This window comes from Aulonocara sp. 'chitande type north' Nkhata Bay, linkage group LG11 (assembly GCF_057382095.1).
Source record: "Aulonocara sp. 'chitande type north' Nkhata Bay isolate Kocher_YH1m ecotype deep benthic linkage group LG11, A_spYH_male_GT1.1, whole genome shotgun sequence".
Lineage (NCBI taxonomy): Eukaryota > Metazoa > Chordata > Actinopteri > Cichliformes > Cichlidae > Aulonocara > Aulonocara sp. 'chitande type north' Nkhata Bay.
The window spans coordinates 8,828,392-8,853,894 of NC_141354.1; the positions used below are offsets into that span (position 1 = coordinate 8,828,392).

The following is a 25,503-nucleotide window of genomic DNA, read 5'->3' on the forward strand; positions in this document are numbered from 1 at the left end:
CAAAATCTGCCAGTAATAAAAAGAGCAAAAAAAAGAACCAATGAGCGACCTGCATAATAACTATTTAGTACACTGTGAATTTACACTGGAAAAACTTGGGTCATAACTTTTAGAAATGTAATGCATTAATTAATTTAAAACATTTGAGAGTGTGACTTTCACATTTTGAGGATATGAAGAGAAAGGATTCTCAATTATACATAAAACTAGAAATTACAGAATTCAACTTTTTTAAAGGCTGAGGGAGGTGAGGGTGACAGTCCTTCTGTTGAGGAAGTGGGTGGATGTAGTAGCCTAGAGCAAGCACAAGAGAAAAAGCAGCATGACAGATTGGGTTTCAACAGAGCTGAGGGAGCCATCCTGCAGTGTTACCAGTACCTCCTAATGGCCACAGTAACGCCCAGAAACAGAAGCTTTGCAGGAAAAACATACATGGTAAGGTCATTACTCAACAAAGTAAGAAATAACTTAAAATATTACAGACAGGGGAGTTTCGACCATAAAATATGAAAATATACAGCAATAAATCCTCCTAACCACAGGACCAATGGCATTATTCATTCCTCCCAAGTACTGTTAAACACAGTCACTACAAGTTAAAATATATAAAGCTTTAATGCTTTTCCCTTATTTTCCAAACCAAATGTTTTTCTTCCTGTATCTACATGCCTGGCCCAGGGCATAACAGAACCAATAATTAAGTAGAAGAAAATGGTGCTGTTGATGAAAATATTTATATGAATTGGTTAACTGTTCTGCCACTTGTGCACAGGCCCGACTATGTATTAGCATAATCCAATTGACAAAATTCTCATGAGTTTGCTGCCTGACCAAACACAGCAGCAGGAAGAGAGGATGACATAATATGAACTCAACTCATACTTAATGTGTGTTCATGACACTTGTGCGTGGCCTTGCATGCATGCATGTGCTTGTCTTGAGTGGAGCTGAGTGTGTGCCTGGCAACTTCCTTACATGCATGAATGTGTGTGTGTGTGTGTGTGTGTGTGTGTGTGTGTGTGTGTGTGTGTGTGTGTGTGTGTGTGTGTGTGTTTCTGGGGTCAGTCAGAAAGCCGATGTTGCACCTGCAGCCTGGGCAGTAAAACCAGCACTTTACCCCCTGCTATTTACCTCTCTGGATCTAATTTACACATGTCAGGGTGTCCTTTCTTTCTCTCTCGCATGCTTGTACACTTGTTATACCTCTTCTTGCCTATAACAAGTCCAAGGCCCCAATCCATCTCCCTGTGAGCCATTGCACTGCTCTGAACTTCTGTAAACAATTGACACAGGCAGCACCTGTGCTGCAGCCCACAGGGAAGAAGCCCACTTAAAACTGTTCAACCATAAAATGGCTGGAAAAACCAGCTCCTTTATGTGATCTAAGAACAGGCCAAGTGGTCTCTTCTGTGCAATACAGGAAAGAAACACTATACTGTACATGCTCACCATTTTCCTGTATATGGAAAGTATTAGCAACTATCAGCTTTGCCACAGTTATTAGCCATAAAGAAAAAGACAAGTCCATAAGATACTAAATATACTGTGAAGTTGTATTGCTGTGTTATTTAAAATGGTATTAGCACTATTGCCAATGTAACCAGAAGCATAAATACAATTCCTGTTGTGGAACGCAGCATCTTTAATAAAATACAGTAAGCCACTATTGATTTTCAGTTTGTAACGTAAAAAAATGCAAAGACAGCAGTGAAAGGATCTCACTTCCGCTGAGGTAACTTTCCAGCAGTATTATGGAAACACATTAATATATGATTAGATTCTTACTAAAGCAGCAATATAAGCCGTCTAATTATGCTAACTATTCAGTTCTAGGGCCCCTTATAGTAAAGTGGGAGATTCAAGGAACTCAACCATGCATGGTACAGCAAGGCACCAACGCAGAACAACGGCTCAGCTGGAGAAATTACCAGCCTTCGTGTGTATGGGATATTTTGTTTCCTTAGTTAGCAGTTTCCACTAATACTACAAAAGCTTCTGTATTTACATTATGGGTAAATGTCCCAATACTCTCAACAGCTAGCAGTGCTAGTTCTTGTTGTGTTGCTGCTTCGATGTGCAAGATAGAACGTCAGATGAATTATGTCTGAAACTGCAGGTTCTGGTTAGACTGGCTGTCCAGCTCACAGCGGCTCTCAGGAGCAGAACAAGGACTATTATCACCAGTTGCTGTCAATGACAGTGGAGACAGCTGGGCTAGTTGGTTAGCTGCAACTACACTTTCAAAATAAGAGTGAGGGGATGGTCTTAGTAAATTAGTGAACTGTATCGCAGCAATCCAGTATGGGATTTTTTTTTCTTTCTTGCTGATATTTATGATGAGAGGATGCTGCAATTTGTAATCTTTGCATTAAATGCAGGTTAGTTTCTATATCACTGTTAATGAAATCAAATCACAGAATGCTATTTTTAGCTACAGTTAGTGCATTTCCTTTTTTTCTGCTTCTGGTTTTGCTCATGACATGAGTGCTGTTTACTGGTTTGAAAACTGTAGACTGAAAACTCTTATCAGGTCTCTTATTGTTGTTTCCAACAAGAAAATGAAAAAAGATCTCACTAAGATCGCTATATAATGTGATTCAGCTAGATATATAATTTCACTCAGTGAAAACTGAAGAAATTGTTTCCTTTCAGTCAATTCACTTGGTACAACACATAAGTACAGGATATCACGTCCCCACGTGTCCTGGCTAAAACCTCTATTCAAGCCTTTAAGGCGGATGACCTGTGATGACATGCACAGGCCTACTTGCGCACATTACCCCTGTTATCACAGTCATCCCTTAGAAAGGTAAAGAGCATAAAAACTAAGAACACCTTTGCTAAACTGGACTAACTTGCTGCTGCTAGTTAGCTCGATTGTCTGCTAGCTTGAAGTTAGCTTAACTGCCCCTGTTGGAGTTAGCCTCCACCATGCAGTTGTTGTGTAGACTGCCCACGCTGCTAAATTTGAGTCTTCCTGTGTAGTGTTTTACTTTGCATTTTGGAACGGACACAAAACTGAAACAAGAAAAGCAGAAATCTTCTGTTCACAACTGTCCTCGCATGGCATGACCCTCTCCTCTCCAAGTGCAAAGACGAGGAGTATCCTGTTGATGTCCCCGCAATTATCTGGGCTGACCCCATAGAATATATTGATGGGTTAACCGAAGACAAGCCAGAACTATGCAGGAGCACTGACCGGCTTCAGCCCAGCACTCCGCAGGAAGACAATGATGTGCTGGACATCGGCCTGGACATTCATGGTTTGTTGGAGGATGAGCAGGAGAGCCCAGTGTGTGGGACCCTGGGAAGCCAAAGCACCAACAAGAAAGCAGAACACACTGTTGCGGTGGGTGAGCCTCCAGCGAGAGCGCAGCCTCCCGTTCAAGTTCTAAGTCAGTTGGCTTGGAGCAAAGGTCCACCTTTGGGCCCCCAGCAGGACCCGATGCCCAGGAAGCTGCTCACCTCCCTCAGTGACACACTTAAGCGCCCTATCCGTGGGTGGTGCGAACCGTTGCTATCATCCACTGTGTACACCAGAGGTGGGCAATCTCAGTCCACGTGGGCCGGTGTCCCTGCAGGTTTTAGATGTGTCCTCGAACCAACACAGCTGATTTAAATGGCTAAATTAGCTCCTCAACATGTCCTTTAGTTCTCCAGAGGCCTGGTAACGAACTAATCATGTGATTCAGGTGTGTTGACCCAAGGTGATCTAGATCTAAAAGATCTAAAACCTGCAGGGATACCGGCCCTCGTGGACTGAGATTGCCCACCCCTGGTGTACACTCTACTGAGGTGATGTTGACTAACAGCACAATATCATCTTCCACATACTTCAGGTTGTTCACCACATAGTTACCAGTTGCAGTTCCGGATCAACCGCCTCAGAATTATAAACCCACTGTTTGCAAGGAGCCAGCAGTGATACTCAGAGAGGAAATAAGTACACTATTCATCCCATTCTTGACCTCCGAGTCATGAACAAATATTTATGAATGAACAAGTTCAAGACGCTAACATTCAGACAACTTTTGAATGCAGCTGGCCCAGATTATTTATTATTATTAACCTTTATTTTACCAGGAAAAGTCCCATTGAGATTAAAAACCTCTTTTTCAAGGGAGTCCTGGCCAAGAGGCGACAACATGTTAAAATTACAAAGTTACATACATGTTATAAGTAACAATTACATTTTAAAAAACATTTTTCTCTGACTCTCTCAATTTGGACTTAAAAGCATTTAATGAAATAAGATCTGCTATCTTCCAGTCTTTTTGCATCATGTTCCATGTAAAAGGGGCAGCATAAGTAAAAGCCCTCTTTCCCAGTTCAGTTCTGGCAAATGGAACATTGAGCAGAAGAAGATCGCTTGAACGCAGGCTATAAGAAACAGTACTCCTCCGTGTGAGCAGATCGCAAATGTAGGTGGGCATTTGTCCAAGCAGGGCCTTGTAAATAAAGATGCACCAGTGATCAAACCTCCTGGAGGACAACGAAGGCCATCCCACTCGAGCATACAGATGATTGGTTTGCAACAATCATGTGGCTATACACCCGAACCACAGGTATGCATTCGAGGGCATAGTCTACGAATACCTGGTGCTGCTGTTCAGGTTGTCACTGGTGCGCCTTTGCAAAGGCGCATCAGAGACACCTTTGCCGAAGCTGCCAAACCTTCTCCAGTGATTGAGTGATGGAGTTCTGCGCCTCCACAGCCACCTGACCTAAGCCCAATCAATAGTATAATCAATAGATAGTTTGTGATGACTTGGACCGCAGAGTGAAGGCAAAAGGGCCAACAAGTGCTCAGCATCTCTGGGAACTCCTTCAAGACTGTTGGAAAACCATTTCAGGTGACTACCTCATGAAACTACATACTACCAATAACTACACATAATTCTGTATGTGTTCATTCATAGTTTTGATTCCTTCAGTAAAAATCTACAATGTAAATAGTCATTAAAATAAAGAAAAACGCGAGGGCGTGATTTCCCATACTTATGTGTTGAGCCTCGTTCCTCTCCTTAAGGGAACAGAAGATATATAGATATAACTATTCATTCTCAATAATCCCCTCTGCACACAATTCAATTATGTACTCATGAAAGCACGTCAAGAATATTTGTTGTGTACTAGCTTCCTTCAACTAGACACACAATCAAAAAATGTAAAAAAAAAACCAAAAAAAAAAAAAACAAATCCTGAAGATCCTACTGCACTCACAAAAACATGCTGTGACTTATAAGCGGACTACACGCTTTGAAACAGAAAATTTGGAGGGCAGCTTCTGATACACCAAATTCATAGGTTTCAGTATGGCTAGCACAGATTCAAAGGGAGAACTGCCACTATTAAATCGCTTTGAAGTCATATAAAACAAACCACATTTTCAACGGCGTGAATAGAACCAAAGCAGGAATCTCCTGGAACAGGCAAATGTGGTTCTCACAAACGGTGGCCACTCGTCCCCCCACAAGCAGCAGTAAACATAATCACTCACAGAATCGCCCAAGGTGGAAGCACTTGGTCTTTGGTCTTTGTGTGGCTACCAATCCCATGGCATATGAATTAACATCACTATTTTCCACCACAGAGTGAACGAGGACGATAAATCCATTCAGCATGTGAGAGCTCAGAGCTAAATAACTGGATAATTGTGAAGGGCCTGCCTTTTGGTATCACCATGTTTAGTTTTGGTTGTTTTGAAGGAGATGGGAGTTAAAGGGATAAGACGCAACAAAGTGGTTTTTAAACGCAGATACTGACAAAGATCTAAACAGGTCTTTGCGCTGTGAGGGTCTCACATCTAACACAGATCTTCCTTAAGGCTAACAAGTACACAACCATTGCCACATTTTTGTATCGTCCATTTACTTAAAATTATACCTGTCTATCACTGCCTCTGACACAAAATTATTTGCACAACCAACTTTACACTGACAAAGGACATAGCTTAAAATATTTAGCAAGAAAGTACAAAAAGGATGTTAATCACCAGTCTTTTAAAATTCTAAAAAATAGTGATGTATGACATAATAGCTGTAGTAGGATTAGAATACAAGTATCAGTGTGGAAGCTGTAAACTGGCTTATGGCATGATGGCGACTGAAAGTATGTAATAATGTATCATAATAGGTAAAGGTAAGTAAGTACAGTTTATTTATAAAGTGCTTTACACAGACATATAGTCACAAATTGCTGCAAAATCCAAATTTAAAAAAAAAAAAAACATTGAGTAATTAAAATAAAAAATAACAGAAAATTAAAATGCAGTGAAAAATGGTGCACAATTCTGAACAGAATGTATTTACATTACATATGTTATGCATTTACACTAAAAGACCATCAAATGCAAGATTAAGATGCACTGTTGTGTGGAAAGAAAGCACAGTGCAGCTTTTCAAACAGCCCTAATGCAGTACAGAGTTGTCAAACTAATTTTATATTGCGGGCCACATACAGCCCACTTAAGTGGGCTGGACCAGTGAAACTCCCCTGTCTGTCAGTGTAAAGAAGTTACATATGTAACCGTTTTTCTACATGTTAGAGAAAAAGCTGCTATCCTTTTTTTGTTGTTGTGGATGTTTTTGTTTTGTAGTTATATAAAAAAAACAAAAAACAGATAAAATGATGTGGCCACATTTGGCCCACGGGCCTTGAGTTTGACACGTGAGGTAGTATATTGGCCAGTACTAGCACTGAAGAGCATATCCATATGGAGATGTATCAACTGTGCATCCATTTTACTTGTTGATATATTACATCTTCTTACAATACGGTACATACAACAGTTCACATTCTACAAAGATAATGTATTATTTATGACTTATGTTAGGTTTTTACATGGAGACAGAGTCATCTCTGTCACAAGATTTGAAAGTCTGAATGGTCTTTGCATCAAAGCTGCACTTCCCAGCTATGTTTTAGCATCATTAATGCCGACTACCCTTACAATAACTTAAAGAAACATAAAATGACATTAAAAAAGCACATGCATACCATGGCTTTTGAAGGAATTTCTGTAACTCAAAGGAACTGTAATATAGTAGTGACATGATCTTTTTCTGAAAGACATTTCAGCACTTTAACAGATTGTGGAGGCACTAATGTTAAGCATCCCATCTCTGAAAAAAAAGAACACCATACTTCAACTACATTAAAGCCTCCTGTCAGGTTTGGTTTGTATCTTATTCTTGGGAAAACATCCTCTGTCTGAGTCATAGCAGGTTAGTTTTACCTCATCTACCTTTTAACCTCAAGCTTTTAATTAGGTAGGTTGGGATTACGGCATTCATTTGCTTCCTTGCCATTACCGAGGTGCAGCAACCTCTGACCCCAAAGTTGTCTCTGCAGTCTGTAATGGGCTGAAATAAGGTCCGCTAGTAGAAAAGTTAAGGGTGTGCACACAGAAGAACACACTAAAATCATGGCGCGCGCGCGCACACACACACACACACTCTACTGGGAGATCTGTTGGAAGCAGCCCTAAAGGGAGATGCCTGGGTGTGAGGAACCGTGCTTTAACAGCTGGGGAGAGATATTATCTCATAATGTAAAGCCTGGAAATGGATCCTCCCAGGATACAACAAGCCAGGAGTGTAAGTTCATACATTCAACCACACCAGGGTTTGGAAGTGAAGCTTTTTTTCAAGCTGACCTAACTCAGCTCATGACCCCTGCCTCTTGGATTATGTTTTTACCTTCATTTGTGCTCTCTAAACAGATTATTTTTCATAGATCTTAAAGGTTGAAAGGTTGTCGCACACCTACTTGAAAATTTTCTTACATAAGTATATATGTTCAGAGGTATTTGAAATAACTGCATCCATACATTTTAAAAATAAAACTGCCAACATAAAAGATTAGGGTAAAAAATGCATTCAGTCACACTAGGGCCCTGGTGTTCACAAGTTCTGGTGTGAAAGGTCTGTATAAATTTTTTTTTAAAAATTCTATTATTCAGCCACTCTCAAACAAAACCGCTCTTTGTGAGGTGCACTAGAGTGCTGCAGTAAGGTAGGCATGGAATCCGTGGCCCTGTGGGAGGCATGTGGTCAAGGAACTTTGTTGATAAGAGCCATCACCGTATGATTTATAACAGGCACATTCCCCGTGCTCACTCTGGGTGATTTACACTTGTGAAAAACAGCGCTACGTGGCTCATCCCAAAATAAAAACTCTTATATGGTAAACGGGAGATGATACATACATACATACTAAAGTATGTAAAGTTATAAAATATGAAAAAAATATTAGTTAACTACTTTTGAAAAAAAAACCTCTGGTCCTTGGATAAAATAAAACTAACTGAAGCAATTTTGTGAACTTGAAAAACTAATTAAAAAAACAACAACTAAATATATAGATATATCCTCAGTCTTAGTGTTGGTTATTTTGGTAAAAAACAACAACAAAATAACAACAACATCTTCCTTGATGGGGCAGTAGTGGACACGTTTTTGAAGCTTTGGAAGTCTACAACACATTCAAAAAGTTATCTGCTTTTATTGCAATACCTGAATTAATTTTCCTAGTTCTTGCCTCAGCATGTGCCCTCCAATAACAATATTTATTAAGATAATAATTAATAAATGTAAGACTGAAAATAATAATAATAATGATAATAATAATAAACTCACAGGAGAATCCCACTCTGGAAATGAACTGAAACTAAACAGAATCAAAAACAAAAACGAAAAACGAAATAAAAATAAAAACTCAAATCCAAAACAATAATAACTATAATATTGCACATACATAGTGTGTCACCAAAAATTTATTTTAAGCACACTTTGTAGTTGGTCCTATTTAGGTAACAGGTTAATCCGGTAGTCTGAAACTGCAACTGCAGTTGAATGGAGGTTTGCAAAATTGGACCAATGCAGAGTTCTGGTCTTTGTATACTGAAGTTGTGTGTTTGTTTGCATGTTGAGCAGGGAAGTCATAGCTAACCAGAGGTGGTCACTTTGACAGTCCCATATCAGATCATATGAACTGATGTAGTTAAGACAGTCCACTTTTAAGGAACATGTTGATGTCAAGTAGGTAGGTGAGGGAATCAGAACAGCCTCACTGAGCCAGTTTACATCACTTACCTGGAGGCAGGTCTGGGTCACTCGGGGCAGCTTGCTGTAGGCGACGGGGCTTGGCCACAGCCTTGGAGCTGTCTGAGACACTGCGACTGGTAGAACTAGAGCCACTTTCGTGGTCATCCTGATAAAACAAAAACAAACAACAATGCCTGTGATGACAGAAGCTGGACAAAAGGGCCTCTACAAGAGCTCTGTAGTTATAAGTTATCAGTTATAACCACATTAAAGTAAAGTAATAATATAACATATAGTAGTTGTGATCCTAGATTGTGCAAACTAGTTCTTGTTTAAATTAGATATGGAATATGTGAATTTTCATGCATAAAACATGTTTCTTAGATTGAAATTAGAGTAACAATATTGAATATATTTGTTTATATATAATGGCTTAAGTTACAATTATAATGCCTTTGTCCACGACTACACCAGGGTCCACTTAGGTCCAAGCAACATAAATTTTGTTATCAGACAGTGGAAAAGAGGATCTTTGCGGCCTTTGACTGTGCTAACTTCCAAGGACAATTTATATTACAGTGTATCTGGTTACTGAGAGTAATGAAATGAAATATAAACTGAGAATCTGCTCTCCTGCATCACTGGCGGTGGCAGTGATAAGAAGAAAGTTTACCATGCACCACTATTTCTTACACTAAACCTTCTGAATAGCCTTCTGAATAACCTTCCTCCCACCATTTAACAACCATCCCTGTGGCCTCTACAAATAAACTCTGGTCCTTGAATGAGAAAGATGAAGGTCTCTAGTCCATGACAGCACATGTCATCCACACTGGAGACACCGGTGGCCTGTCAAGCCCAGGAACATAAGTGCAAAATGTGTGTATGTATGTATTAATGTGTATATAGGAAAATGAAATGATCACCCCCCCATTTAGAGATGAGCTTGGTGATAAACAGAATGACCCAAGATTCAAGCTAAGGAGCTTATTTATTGTTGTAGCTCGTAGAGAGCCTCGGGCTTGTGGGTGTTCTGTACAAATAAAACAGCAGAGACATGAGGACCAACAGTGGAGGGGTCAGAAATAGTGGTTTTAGACTACTGACAGCCAAGGACTTATGCTGCATTCCATCTGCCTCAGAAGTCAGATGTCAGAGCTGGGAGTGACGTCACTGTTGTTTGTGTTCCAACAGCAAAGTCAAAAAGCAAGGAAAACAGGATTTGTTTTGGTCCATAGCAAGCTAGTTGCTAGTGGTGCATAAATAATGCACCACTAGCAATACTAATATTGCTTGGCTTATTTTTATTTCTTTTTTTGCTTAAAAACAGCACATTTTATTAAAGCTACTGAAGGGGCAACAATAAGGTTGAGTTTGTAAATTTAATAAATGTGACTTTTTAAGGGATTGAGGGATTTGCTAAGTCACAGTTTAAGATTGGAAATAATAATAAGATTCTATGGGTGGAAATCTGTCAGATCTGTCACTGTATCCACATGATAAACGTGTGTGCATCTTGGAATATATCGAGCCCTGTTGTAAAGACGAATTTAACCATAAATGATCAATTTGGAGAATAGGGGGGAAAAACTTATCAGAGCACAAAAATGCTATGACTACAGCAGCTAATGTTGAACTCCTAACAGCTACTATGTATAATAGCAAATACCTCATATTCAAACTCATGGTAGACATAAGCCTGCAGCAGTGGATGGGATGAAGAAATGGGGAAAAAAAATTAGATACAGTGTCAAAGAAACAATATATTAGAGGCAAAACTGAGAAGTTAGTGAAAAGGTGGAGAGATTACTGAGTTAAAACTCAGTGTGGCGTTGATTAGAGGTTACTGCAGCACTGTAACCTTTGCACAATCAGCCTGGGTGGTAGGTTAGTCAGATAATTTGGACAAGAAAAGGGAGATCACATGTGTTTAGCATTAAAGCGTCTCAGGAGTCACCCCTTATCCTGACACATGTAAGCACTGAAGGTGTCAAAACCAAATATATTTGGCTACTCCACACACACACTTTATTTATAAATACTGAACCGATCCAGTTTAAACTGACAGACAGCCTTTGCAGGCAGGTCGCGTGTTGCAAATTTTAATACATTCATGCAGCTTACATATGTAACAGACAATCCCTGGTTCTAACACTATTTAATGACAGTGAACCCTTTCGTTGTAGTTGAGTAATGATGATTTGGTTTTAAACATACTTTGCATTATCTGAGTTGCAGACACACTGACAGAAGTATCCCCCAGTGCAGTAAACACTCAATGCTCAAAAGAGATGAGAGAGGCTCTGGTAGAAATATTTACATGTTACTTCACTAAGGCCCTATCCAATAGAGCTCCACTGTGCAATCAGTTTTTTCCTCATCAGAGAGTGGTGGGAATTGGTAAACAGAGAGGGAGAAATAATAAATACTTCATCAAGGTTACAACGAATAAAGATCTGTGAATAATAAGGTGTAAATTTGCTGGTCATTACTCATTTCTTTTGTAGATTTGTCATCACTTTGAAAAGTTGCACCTATAATATTTAAACATGCTACAATAGAAAAGGGATTGTTATTTGATTAAGAAGGTTTAAGATACACACTCCAATTCTTAGTTTACATCACAATACCCTGCTTGAGCACATTAGAGTAAGAAACAGTCTCCTTCCCCCTTTAGTCTCATATCTATACCTAAAGGAATGCATAGCCCAGCAAGCCAAGAGTACATCGAGTTCAACAATTTGAACTGCCACTATGAAGAACAAGACTGCCAAATTTGGAAGTAGCGCAATTAAGCGCTCAATGTCACCATGGGCAGTGAGCAATTCTCCAGAGGTGAAAAATGCCTTTTCAGAAGGAAGCCCTGGGACAAATGAAGCCTGCCCTCAGCTGCTGCCAAGTAAATCGATCTCTCCAATTCCACAGCAGGGCACAGCACAGGCAGGGAGCCTAAGAAGGATGTAGAAAAGGAGAAGGAAAGATAGACACGAGGACCGGAAAAAGTAGGGCTGCTTCCCCTGCAGGCATGTCACCTCAGCTGTTAACCAAATATGATGGTAGTTAAAAAGGAAAAGAGAGACATGAAACCAATTGATAAGCGAGAGAAAAAACAGTGGAAAAAAAAGAGAGACAGCAAAACCAAGAAAAGCTGAGGGACGTCTAGAGTGAAAGAGACTTGATGATAATGAGACCAGAACAAAGGGACAGAAACATGAAGCTGGTGGTGTGACTGACAGGTGAGGGGGACCCCCTACTCAGAGGGTAAGTGGGCACCCATAGAGGGTTAGGGCACAGGAAGGCCAGACGTGACCCCTGTCCTCCTGTAATCGTCTGACTCAGTCAGGGAGCAGGAGGCGGTGTGCTGAGTCTGTCTGGAGGGTCAACCCATATGAGCTGCTCAGCGCATTAGCTGAATACCACCACCACCTCCAGCTATTAGGAACAGCACCTCTGTAGATAAGAAACTCACAAGTTCCTTGTACAAATAATCTGGCTATAACTCACAGACACTAGAAACCAGTAACATCATATCTGCTAGTGACAATGACATATATGTAAACTAGTAAAGCTTCAAAAAATACAAATATGTCTTAAAATACTCATTATACTCCCGCAAATACCTACTTATAAAGTATTTGCGGGAGCAGAATAACACCCTTGCTACAGTTTCTTGTGATTTGAGGCTTCCTCTGACCTGGACTGGCTGAAAAGTAGGCAAATTACCAGAGTTTTTGTTGCCCATTCTTAATAAATATTAGACAAAAAAAACAAGCACTATATTTTTTCTTTTCAGAAATTGCTAAGTATTTTCCAATTTCAGTTTAACACAAGGAAAAAAAAAAAATTGGCAAGGACCAGCAGCCGACTACCTCGCTTCTCTGCAACCGCCTGATCTTTGAAACCAAAACATTTTTAAAACTGGTCAATTTCACACAGTTTCAGCACATTAATGGGAGCATGCAGACCATTGCTAGATAAACACACTCTGTTTTTGTTGTTTTTCCTCTGCAGGTTGCTGGTGAACTCATGCTGACATCAAAGCAGCAGGCCTGGATACTGGAGGCACGGCAGGGGAGGGCGAACGCCTACAGAGTGAGAAAATAAATGAAGGAAACCCAATAGGCTCCTTATCTCACACAGAACCCCTTCTCCTGTAAATCACTCACGTACTCATATAAACACAGACACACACAGAACCTCTGCCCGACATGTTAAGGCCTAGCATTCACACCTCCAAGTAACCAGTGAATCATATGATACTCAAAGGATATAATGAGAATGTGGGACATTCCAGGCTGTTTTTCCAGAACAATAGTGAAAAAAAAAAACACTACTAAAGAGATACACATACTCTTTTGTCCTAAAAATGTGCTTCTGTTTTTTTAGTGCTCCTAGGTCTCATCTCCCCCCTCTCTCACCATCTTGCCTCATCAAAGGCCTTCTTTGCTATCACAGTATTCATTTCACTTTTGTTCATGTTTCATCTTCTTTACCTATATCTGACATTGTCTCCATCCTTCCACTTCTTCTAGAGCTTCTCATCCCATCTATAATTAGCTAGTCTGAAGCTTGTTTTAACAGTGTTGACCCTGGTTCTCATAAGAATGGTTTCCAGCTGGCACAGAGAGAAATAAAAACATGAAAAGGGGCTCACTGTTTTAAACATAATGTCACAGTTTGGGATGGTTCCAGTAATGTCAAATGGTATGCAGCCACTTCTTTTACACTTAAGCTGTTTGAACCATTGATGACAACCCCACCGGAATTTTTGCTGAAAAGAACAGAGAACATCACAGTTGACTCAGATTACCTTTTCTTTAACGTCTCTTGGCTTCGAACGCATCCATCAGCTCGGCTAAAAATTAGCTGCTAATGGCTTTTTAATGAAACGGTAACAAATGAAGAAAGCTATTTTACCATGATTAAAGACAGAGGGTTCATTTTCTCCTCAAACAGAAGAGAACTACAGAAGCTGGAGTAGTGAGGACAGAATTTCACACAGTCTCCATCACAAATAACTGTTGGGTATTAATATTATAATTATGCTACGTATTTTATACACAGACATCATAGGCATATTTAAAGAGAAATATGTGCATAAAAAACACAAATGTACACGCACACACAATATAAAATACTATACAGACCAATACTTAAGGACTAGAGCCATGCAGCTGGAATCCATAGAAGATTGGGGGGATTAGAGCCTGAAAGTAACCCAGATGAATATCACATTGTGTGACATTCTGAATAATTATCTCAATGAAAGTAGCATATCACAAAAATGTGGTCTATTCCCCCCCTCTCTGTTTCAGTAACTGAATCCACTACACAAAAACAAACCTCCATTTACTGTGGATTAACTGCACAAATTAAATATTACAGTCTCTACACAATGTTCTGTAGCCAATAAGATGAAATTTCCTGCACCAATAAAGCACAAGGCAGAATAAGATCTGACAATTAAACTTTTTCAGCAGTCTGAAAATGCACAACTTACCAAGTTTGCTGTTACTATAACCACTACAGAGAAAAACATACTCGTGGGAATTTCTGGATTATTAAAGTGTGAGGGGAGCTGTGATAGGTCTGTAATACCTGAAGTGTTACTAGGCACATTCCATCCCAGCAAAACTGCTACAAAGCAAACACCTTCTTTCCTTCAGAAGCTCCAAAATATAAAGTATTCATTAAGGAGGGGGAGCAAAGACATAGAAAAGATTCCCAAGCATGTGCCAAAAGAAGAATGCATAATTACAAAAGAATTTGACTCTGAAGGGGGAGGAATCACAACGACACCGGTGATGTCATGTTGGAGGTCTCTGCCAAGAGTGCCTCTGCTCTACCCAAGTCAAACTGTCTATGTTTATTATCTGCCTCCAACATACTTACAATAACAAAGACAAACGGGGATCCCAGTTACAGAGCAGACCCATAGGGAGCTACAAGAGGTCTTCTGACTTCTGAGTATTTAATTTGTTCAGGCATTGTCCTTGTGCTGTTCTCACCAGACAGATCACCTCTGGCTGCAGTTTCAGTATAGCTCTTTAACCAAGTTCCAGTAAACATACAACAAGATAAACTTAAAGTGTAAATGGTAAAAATTAAAATGTAAAAGGCAAAGGCCAAAAGTTAAGTGCCCTCCTCAAACATTTGACATTTAGGTGATTTTGGCTCTACTCTTGTTCTGTTGCACTTTCAGGTAATAGTTCAAAGCCCAGTGCATTTTATTTGTCTTAAGTAAAACCAGCAGAAACCAATCTTGTGTTTACGGTACAGTAGCCGATGTTGTTCCAGTTTAACTGTCCATAATTCTACATTAATCTAATAAATCTCAAAGCCCTGTGTATTCATGCAGAAAACTGGATTCTTTGTTACAAAATCGCTTTTTGCAGTCATTTCTCCACAATAGTAAGCAGGTCTGCAAAAGTAATAGGGGTGCTGAGGTCAGTCCTCTTTTATCCTCACAAACAATGTTTAGCACATTTTTTTATTTAAACAAAAGACTCTGAGTCTGAGTAACTCCAATTCTGAGACTTGATTAACATCCAGGAACAAGGAATTCAAACAGGCTTGAACTAATATAGGTGCCATGATGGAATTTGGAGCCTGGATAAATAATTACAACAAACCACTGCACTTTCCATTGAAGCCCATTCAAATTCTTTATGCTCCTACTAGTGACCTCAACTTCAGTGTTCACAAGTAACAAGTGTTAGGGAAAAGAAGAAAACATGAAAGGAAATAGAAGAATACAGAAAGTCAACCGAAGCAAAGAGTGAGAGAATCAAAGATTAAAGAGCCAGAAGCCATGTCAAAAAAAGAAGAAAAACAGGACTGTGACAACAGTAAAGTGGAGGCAGGAATATCAAAAGAGAAAGACACATCGAGGGAGAATCGGAAAGAGGGAGAAATTGTTCCTGATTTAGATCTGAGAGGCTCTGGTCCTTCAGATGTCTCCATCAGCTAACCACAAGCCCAGGCTGAGCATGTGAGGCATTCTGCTTACGCTGGCACAGCTACCCCCTAATGCTAATAACTGCAATGTGTTAGCTACAATAAAACACTCCACACAGATCCCTGACATATGCACTCACACACAGGCATGTGCAAAAAAAAACAAAAAAAAACAACACATCTTAGACAAGTCAATTACGACACACACGGGGAATTCCCAAACACAGGAATAGCTCTAACTCAGAATAATCAGCAGTGCCCAGTTATTTTCCAATTATTTATTATGTAATTACTGCCAATCACATCTTTTTTACTTCACAATTATTAGTCTATAAGATCCTGATATACATTTCTTTATATATCTTATTTATCTTTATATCAGCATTTTGGAAAATTGCTGCTAACTAGTGGTCAAGACCTGATTTTAACACCAACTGTCAAATCATAACCATGCAATCTCTGGGCCTTCCGATTTTTTCATACACAAATAAAAGTTCATTATACAAAACATAAGCACACCTTAAACAATGTAAGCACCAGTCTCCAAGAACAACGCAAGCAGCGGCTCAGGCTACTCTGACAACTTAATTGCACATGTGAGGTGCAGCTGGAAGGCACAAACTATAGAGGCCTAAGTGTTCTTGGAGAGCATCAATGTTCTGAAACCAGAAAGATAGAATAAATCAAACAGAGCAAAATGGGAGAGGACTTTCCGTCAATGTTGAGAAATACCAAAGCCTTACTGCAGGAGGTTTAGGCACGCAAGCGGAATGCAGCCGGCATTATGTTTGCATAGCTTTTATACACTGGGGTCCAAAAGCAACTGAGGTGGTGTCAGCATTCATCACATTGGTTGAGAGATGGAAAACTGTCAGCCTTACATAAAAAACAAATCATTTCAATTGCATCAATGAAACATGTTGGAATCCTAAGCTAGTCCTTATCCATAGATCTCAGGTCTCCTACTGTTTTCCGTAGCAAAGTAAAGTACAGGTCCTGGCCCTGGCCAAAAAACGTTCACCTGTTTTGTGAGATATATTTTTAAAAAAAAGCTAAATTGAAAAATTCTATAATAAGAATAATAGAGGATCTACATTTTTAATAGATTATTCTGAGATTGGTTTTAAACTGTACAGTTCTGAAAGAGTTTTATTTTCTGTAAGGGTTAGGTTAAATAAAGCTGAAACCTCAAAGCACTCTGTACATTAAGAAAAAGTAAGCAACTATCACAGCTCATCAATTTATTGTAGATTTTTATTTTCAAACCTTGCTTTAAACTTTAAACTACTTTACTTCATACTGCGTACTGTCTCTGTAAGGTTACATGTTAACCACCTCACATCACAATATTGGTGCAAGATATGTTTTGTCAGGAAATTATAACCAAGTATCACAGTTTTATCTATATCTGCAACATACACCATGGAAAGTGTAATGCTGGGTCATTATTCATGCTGCATTTCTCTTCTCTTGCCCACACATGATAGGGGGCTGAACTTGCCAAGGTAGAGGCTAGCTATACAGAAAGAATTCACTTAGTAAAAAACTGAACACATGATTAGAAAAGGTTTTCTACTAAATAGGTTGCATATGTGATTTTAGTGGTTAAAATGCCATGTCATTAATGGGATCATCATTTGAATATTGAGTAAGGGTCTACTAAACTGAGCATGCACTCATCCTAAAACAGAGCACAGTTTGTGCAATATAGAAGTACACACAAACACGAGGGTTACTGCTTTTAGTAACTTTTTCTCCCTGAAAGTGAAAAAATACCCATCTTAGTAGATTGCATAAAGACAAAAAGACACACAACAAAAAAATAATGATCTAAAGATCTAAATGAAAGGGTACATTTCTTCTCTAAATTGCAATCACGTCTTACAGTCCTTTCTACATTTTAAGGCTTATAAAGCAAACACCGTTCCAAAGTGCAATACAATATCATCCTAGAGTTTTTCTAAGAGGACAGGACTAATGGAGTGAACATTAGTCTTAATTGCATGGTAATCATTTCCCAAACTACAATATCAGTGGGAGCACGCAGCAAATAACAAGCTGCATTGAGGGATTGCTCTAGCCCGGATGGCCTGAGAGCAGGGATTAAACTGTAGAGTAGCAGCATCCTGGCCAGTGTGTATTGATCACCACTTGATTCACTGGAATCACAAAGCCACTGGCTTTAATGTTCCCCCCCAACTGCTTTCCTGTGTCTGAGGTTTGTCTGTGGAGCAGAAGTAACCTCATCCCACCAGGAACACAGACCTCAAAGACAAAGCTATGGGTAATTCAGCTTTGGCTGACTCACAAGCAATGGTGGCAGAGGGTAAGGTCTCTTTTTCTGGAATGACACACTTCTGCACTGCCATCTACAGATGCTTTGAATCACTTTGGAATGCTGAACAGAGATCAGTGCAATGGGTCACTCTCCATTAGAGACTAGAGAAAGGGGACAGACTAGTAGTGAGACAGTGTATGATTACTAACACATATTTAGCTCACCATTAAATACAGACCTACTGACAACAAAATTTCAGCATATGTAAACATTAAAGCTGCACGTGAAACAAACCGTTCACCAGCTGTTGGCCTGCCAACATGCAGAATACAAAAAAAAACCACTCAACTCTGAACAAGTAGTTCTACTTATTGTCAACAGACCCAGTGTCTCCTGCAGTATTTCAAATTTTTAGTACAAATCATCAATACTTCATTGTTAAATCTATCTTCAACTACAAGAGAAAAATCAATAAACACAAGTTTGCAGAAAGCGGATTTATTGTATGTAAGTTTTCAGGCAGAGCTCACATAACAGCCTAACGATTTGTCTTGATTGCCATTACTGTACTGTCATATATACTGTCATTTTGAATGACAAAACAAACAGAGATTCTTTTTAACTAATCCCAAGCACATGCACTTGGCTATTCTTCTGTCCTTCAGTAGTTCTCCTTTTCTCTCATCAGAATGCATGCTGCAGCTTCCAACCTGCCTAAGGAGTCAACAGTGTGCCAACATTACTCCATCTTTTTATTATTTACAGTCATGGATGGGTTTTGTTACTGCTATAGGGGGTTAGATTCAAGGAAAATAGATTCTCCAAAGCTCTGTGTTTTTGTCCTCTGTCTCCTCAGTCCTGAAGACAAGGCCCCACTGAGCTGATGATCAGATGGATTTACGGTGCAATCTCTGAAAGCCATTTGCTCCTGCTAGCAGAGAATCAAAGGCAAGATTTCCGGATGGCATTGGAACAGAGATTACTCAGTTTGTGCTATCTGATTGCAAACTTCCACAAGCTGTTTCCTTTTACTTCTTTCAACTTTTCCTTTGCATCTTCTGACTTGTGAAATTTAAGTTCAATGACCACATACTCACTAGGTTTCATTCTGTCAGAGACCATGCAGTATGTACACTTAAGGAAAAACTACATTGGATCAAATGTTTTAAGTTTTATTTATGAATTCAATATAATCAGTAGATCCTTTAAGTGGTGTAAGTTGTGATGTGAAGGGGGTATGGATCAAACTTGATCCAGCACATCCCCCAATTCCCTGTCAGTAGGTTGCAGTTTGGAAATTCTTTGTTCACAGCTGATGGCAAGCAATTCACAAGCCTTGTCATTTCAGATATGATCTGACACAGTCATCACTGAGTCAGTCACAAGTTTGGTCGTGCTCAAAGTTGATCAATTTTTATTTTATTTTTTATTTTTTATCTGTTTTTACCCCTTCCCATTTCTCCAGCACCGTACACAATGGCTACATAAAGCTCCTCTGTACTAATCAACCAACCATTATCACACCTTGTTACAAGATAGCAGTATTTTCTTCTTCTGTGAGTGGTCATAATGTTTTTATTAATCACTTTATAGGAAGTTCACAGTCTATCCACCCAAAAAGTAAAGTACGGGGTGGACCATTTATATGGATACACCGTAATAAAATGGGAATGGTTGGCGATATTAAAGTCCTGTTTGTGGCACATTAGTATATGTGAGGGGGCAAACTCCTCAAGATGGGTGGTGACCATGGTGGCCATTTAGAAGTTGGCCATCTTGGATACAACTTTTGTCTTTTCAATAGGAAGAGGGCCATGTGACACATCAAACGTATTGGTAATTTCACAAGGAAAACAATGGTGTGCTTGGTTTCAACGTAACTTTATTCTTTCATGAGTTATTTACAAGTTTCTCTTTGTTCACAGCCATCGACATGTCGAAGAGGTTAACATGTGAGGAGCGGATCGAAATTGTGTTGATATCTGGTGAACGCAGTAACCGGGTCATTGCAGCAGATTTCAATGCAAGACACCCTACGAGACCACCCATCTCCCATGCCACAGTTAGCAAACTGCTTGCTAAGTTTCGTGAAACTGGTTCAGTGTTGGATTTGCCAAAATGTGGACGCAAGAAAACTGTCACCAATGAAGAAACATCAGTGGCTGTCCTAGCTTCATTCAGCAAGAGCCCACAGCGTAGCACTCGCCGCATGTCACTGGAGAGTGGCATTAGTCAAACATCCCTTGGGCGGATATTAGCTACTCACAAATGGCACCCTTACAAACTCCAGCTACTGCAGCATCTCAACGAGGATAACCCAGATTGGCGCACAGAATTTGCAGAATGGACAAAACAAAAACTGGAACAGGATCCTCGGTTCACGCAGAAGATTTTGTTCAGTGATGAGGCAAACGTTTATGTGAATGGTGAAGTTAACAAACAAAACCACCGCTATTGGTCTGACACTAACCCACATTGGATGGATCCCTCCAAGACTGTTGGAACAACAAAAGTGATGGTTTGGTGTGGTACAACGATAGTTGGAAACCTCAATGCCACTGGATATTTGAAATTGCTACATGATGATGTGTTTCCCTCTTTATGCACTGAAGTTGGCATGTTCCCTGAGTTTTTCCAGCAAGATGGTGCACCACCACATTATGGGTGCCAGGTCCGAGCATTCCTAGATGAACAGTTTCCTGGAAAGTGGATTGGTCGTCGTGGGCCAGTTGAATGGCCCCCAAGGTCTCCCGATCTGACCCCCTTAGACTTTTTTGGGAGAAGAGGGTTGCATTGACAATCCAACACAATGGGCAGCACATTGAACACATTTTATAAGTGGTCAGAAACTTGTAAATAACTCATGAAAGAATAAAGTTACGTTGAAACCAAGCACACCATTGTTTTTCTTGTGAAATTACCAATAAGTTTGATGTGTCACATGGCCCTCTTCCTATTGAAAAAACAAAAGATGTATCCATGATGGCCGACTTCTAAATGGCCACCATGGTCACCACCCATCTAGTTAAGTAAATAGTTTTTAAAGGTAAAATGTGGAGGGAAAATCAAAAGTAGTTAAAAATGGTCAATTATACCCTGGACCCCAGAGGGTTAAACTTTTTTTTTTTAAAGTAACGCAATAGTTACTTTTCAAGTAATTAATTACTTTTAGAATATTGTAACTCAGTTATTAACTCAGTTACTTTTTGAATTAGTACCTGTAACTATAATTAATTACTTTTTCAAAGTAACTTGCCCAACACTGTCCATGACAAACTTGTACTTTGCATTTACATGAAAACCGAGAAGGAAACAGTTCATTAAATACTCCATTTGCATTTTGATAAATGCTACCTAGCCTAATATTAAATAAAATACAGTTATTTTCAACATCCAGATGAATATTAAAATCACCCATTAGATTTATTTTAATGCTGAACTGAGTATTAAATCAGATAAAAATCCTAAAGGTGTTGATTCATTGACACTATTGTATTCACTCTACTCTAACCATTTAACCATCTAACTATTTAATTGTTTTGCTCCTTTGATACAGTTATATTTTTCTGTCTTTATGATTTTCATAATTAAAATGTTTCTTGCTGGTTGGCTGCAATGTCATGGAACAATGGATGTGGATGAAGTGCAAGGTGGTGCTGGAAGCCGTGGAGAAGCCAAGGCAAATCAAGATAAAGATGCAGGTTTTCTTCAAGCACCTGATCCAGTGCTCTCTGATGGAGACTTAAAAATAAATAAATGGTAAATGGCCTGTATTTATATAGCGCTTTACTAGTCTCTAAGGACCCCAAAGCGCTTTACATATCCAGTCATCCACCCATTCACACACTGGTGATGGCAAGCTACATTGTAGCCACAGCCACCCTGGGGCGCACTGACAGAGGCGAGGCTGCCGGACACTGGCGCCACCGGGCCCTCAGACCACCACCAGTAGGCAATAGGTGAAGTGTCTTGCCCAAGGACACAACAACCAAGACTGTCCAAGCCGGGGCTCGAACCGGCAACCTTCCGATTACAAGGCGAACTCCCAACTCTTGAGCCACGATCGCCCCACTTGATGCTTCTCCTTAATAGAGGAAAGTCCTGTTCATATCAGATGCTAAATTTGTTGGCTGGCTGGATGTCCTGAGACCGTAGAATGGAATTAGGATATTTTCTTCTTAGTTTGTTTGCTTTCAAATCGTGGTCCAGGGCTCCATTCACTAGGGAGTGGAGCTCATCTGAGCCTATGGTTTGGCACTCAGTATGCTCCATGGATCTGAAGCCCAGGATTGGGCTGGTCCTGGCTGTGCCACAGCAGAATTAAGGCTACAAAAAGAAGTTTTGTAGACTATACATCCCAAATTTTCTACTTAAGAGTTTTCTGCATTCAACCCCTGGGTGGCAAGACCACACACACGGAAAGCAAAACTCCTCTACAGGTCACACCACTTTAAAACATATTTTCACACTCAAAGATCAGGTATCACATCTATGCCTGTCTCTTAAATATTCAAAACTCAAAGTAGCATGCCTTAGCTGAGTAGATATCAGATTTAGATTATGAAATACCAACTTGGGGATTTAAGAAGTCTTTAAAGAGGGGTTTCCTTATTCACATGTATTACCCATTATTTAGGAGAAAAGAGGTTTGGTTGTGAAAACCCTAAAAATAGTTTGGAAGGAATTTAACAGAAAAAAGGGCCTAGTATGCCAAACCAACAAGTCTCAGAGGCACCTCCCCAAATCATCTTGAGGCAATGCATCAATCAGAACCTCCACATCAGTGGCAAATGCACTCAGCGGCCATAAAACTCCCAGATCAAGCAGTGAGCTCAGCCAAAACCAGAAAGGCTCTCCTCAGTAAACCCAAGCCCTTATCTTTGTCTCATAAAAAATAAAGAGTGTCTGAGAATATTATGATCCACTATAACTGCTGTCCAGCCAGTTCCTCTCTGTCTTTGCTGATCACACCTCATCTTTAACATCTGGAGCAGTTTACCAAATTGTCAAGAAGAAAATTCTATTTATAATTTTCCAACATTAAGTCAATGTTAAAAATATTACTTAAAAATATACAAACAAAAACAAAAAGTGCACATTAAATGATACCTCCTACTGAACTTGTGGTTTATCAAAAGTAAAATGAACTAAATGCTCTCCATCAGACAAAACCCATTCCAATCCACCATATAAGAGCTGAAGTCCTTAGATTGACAACACTACCTAATGACAAGCACAGAGAAAATGCCCTGGAACAGTAATCCACTATTAGTTCCTTCTACTCTATTTCTTTTAAACAAACATGACATAAGACACTAATCTGTCCCTATCCACACTGTATATAGAGGGATAGATACTATGATCACTGTATTCCACTTTGCACCTCTTGACATTTTTACATTAGTTTTAATCTGGAATGGGCTACCATCAATCAGTTCACTCATATAAACTAACTCATTAGGCCACACTAAGTGGATCTTTGTTCAAGAACAAAGAAAGTAAAACTGACTTTCAAAAATACCCCTTTATACCCAAAACAATATCTTGTCACATCTTTTGAGCTTTTTGGTATAAACCACGGTTTAGTGTAATTTCACTTGAAAAAGTCCGCTCTAATAATTCAACTCATACCAAGTACAACCATTTCAACTTTTGCACTTAAACTGAAATTTAAAAAAAAACTGAGATAAGTAGAACTCGCTAAAATTAATGTAAACTAAACAAAGATGGTAATAATCTAAAAATAAAGACACGTACTAAAGAAAGGAAGTGGATTTCTATGCAAACTTCAAGATGTGATTGCAGTGAACAATAACATTTATATATAGAACTAAATGCATTGTGTTTGTAAACGACCTCTAGTTTGTAAAATGAATGTCAAAAACAAGTTGACAACATTTTTTCTATTACCATACTTTCTGCTCTACAAGTCCTCATTACAGCTTATTTTAAGCAATTACACTGTCAGCAGGAGCTGTAATCTCCAACTGCTGCTAAACGCCAAAATTTCCACATTTGCTGGAAACTATAATTGTGAGCTGCTCTTAGTGCTTTGCAGATGGGTCCTATTGAGCAATCTGAACATCCCTAATATTACCCAGTTCCTCTCAAGGGGAAACACGAACATTAAAAAGGTCCAAATAATTCCGGTCAAATTACACCGGCCTTAATGAACTTCAAAAGATGTGCGGATGTTTTTACAGGCCGGGACTCAGGCTTTAACAGTAATTATGAAAACAAACCATATTAATGATATCATTTATCATTTCCACACTTTGGCCGCATGAGGCCCACCATAATGTTTCTGTCTCTACTGGACTACAGTTAAAATATTATAATTTCCATACACAGATCTACTTTATTCATTTCTTTTCAAAAATCCTGTGGACCATCACCCAAATTACATAAGAGTTTCAGTGAGAATGGTTATGGCCTATGTCAAAGTCCCTGCAAGCCTGCTACAACCTAGCCAAGGTCTAAGATGTGAATTAACATGAGATCTAGAGTATTTGCTAAAGGATTAAACACGTATTTCTGTGAGACCAGTGTTGCTGTCAGTCTACTGATGTTTAAGTTGTAATAAAGATAAAACAAAGGAAAGTACAATAATAACAACAACAACAACAACTACTACTACTATTATTATTTTTAAGCAATATAAATGTAAAACATGAAAAGGAAGCTGGCTTCATTTTCTTGGCTTAAGAACACAGTAGTCAGCCTCCTGCCTCCCGCCAGTATAGGAGAAAACTGCAGTGGCTCATTTAAATTCCACATACTAGAAGGATTTCTGCTGTAAGTCTGGCTTTACTCCAAATTATGTCTCTTGGGTGTACATACCACTGAATAATTTGTCCAAATGTCATTTGCAATTCCCCAAAAATCTTTTCTTCACTGGAAGCTTTTAGAAAACATCTGTAACAAATACTTGTTTTGAGACCATAAGCATTACACCAGTACCGGTACTGGTACATGACCTTAAGCTGTGTACGAAGCATAAAGACAAAGTTTAAATTTCCACTGAACTAGAAACCTGATCGCATGAGCAGTAGCCACCTGCATACTATGATATTTACCATTAGTTCTAGGCAGCTCAAGCTCATGTGTTACAAATCTTTTTGCCGCAGTCTATATAATTAGCTGTAATTGACTTCCCTTGAAATGTGTTTCTTCTGGGACATCTGGCCTTGAAACTTCAACCTTCCCATAAAGGGCCGCACT

General features: G+C 39.3%; 1 protein-coding gene across 3 annotated transcripts in view; it reads right to left on the minus strand.

Moving 5' to 3' along the window:
• The window catches only part of vps13b (vacuolar protein sorting 13 homolog B), a 301,321-nt gene that overhangs the window by 271,412 nt on the left and 4,406 nt on the right, over nt 1-25,503 (minus strand). For 2 of the 3 annotated variants that reach the window (XM_086310380.1, XM_086310381.1), the window contains exon 4: nt 9,096-9,213. In XM_086310380.1, coding sequence (XP_086166506.1) covers nt 9,096-9,213 — 118 coding nt within the window. Of the gene's footprint in view, nt 1-9,095; nt 9,214-10,716; nt 10,747-25,503 lie in introns of all 3 variants that reach the window. The other variant, XM_086310379.1, reaches the window with a different exon arrangement.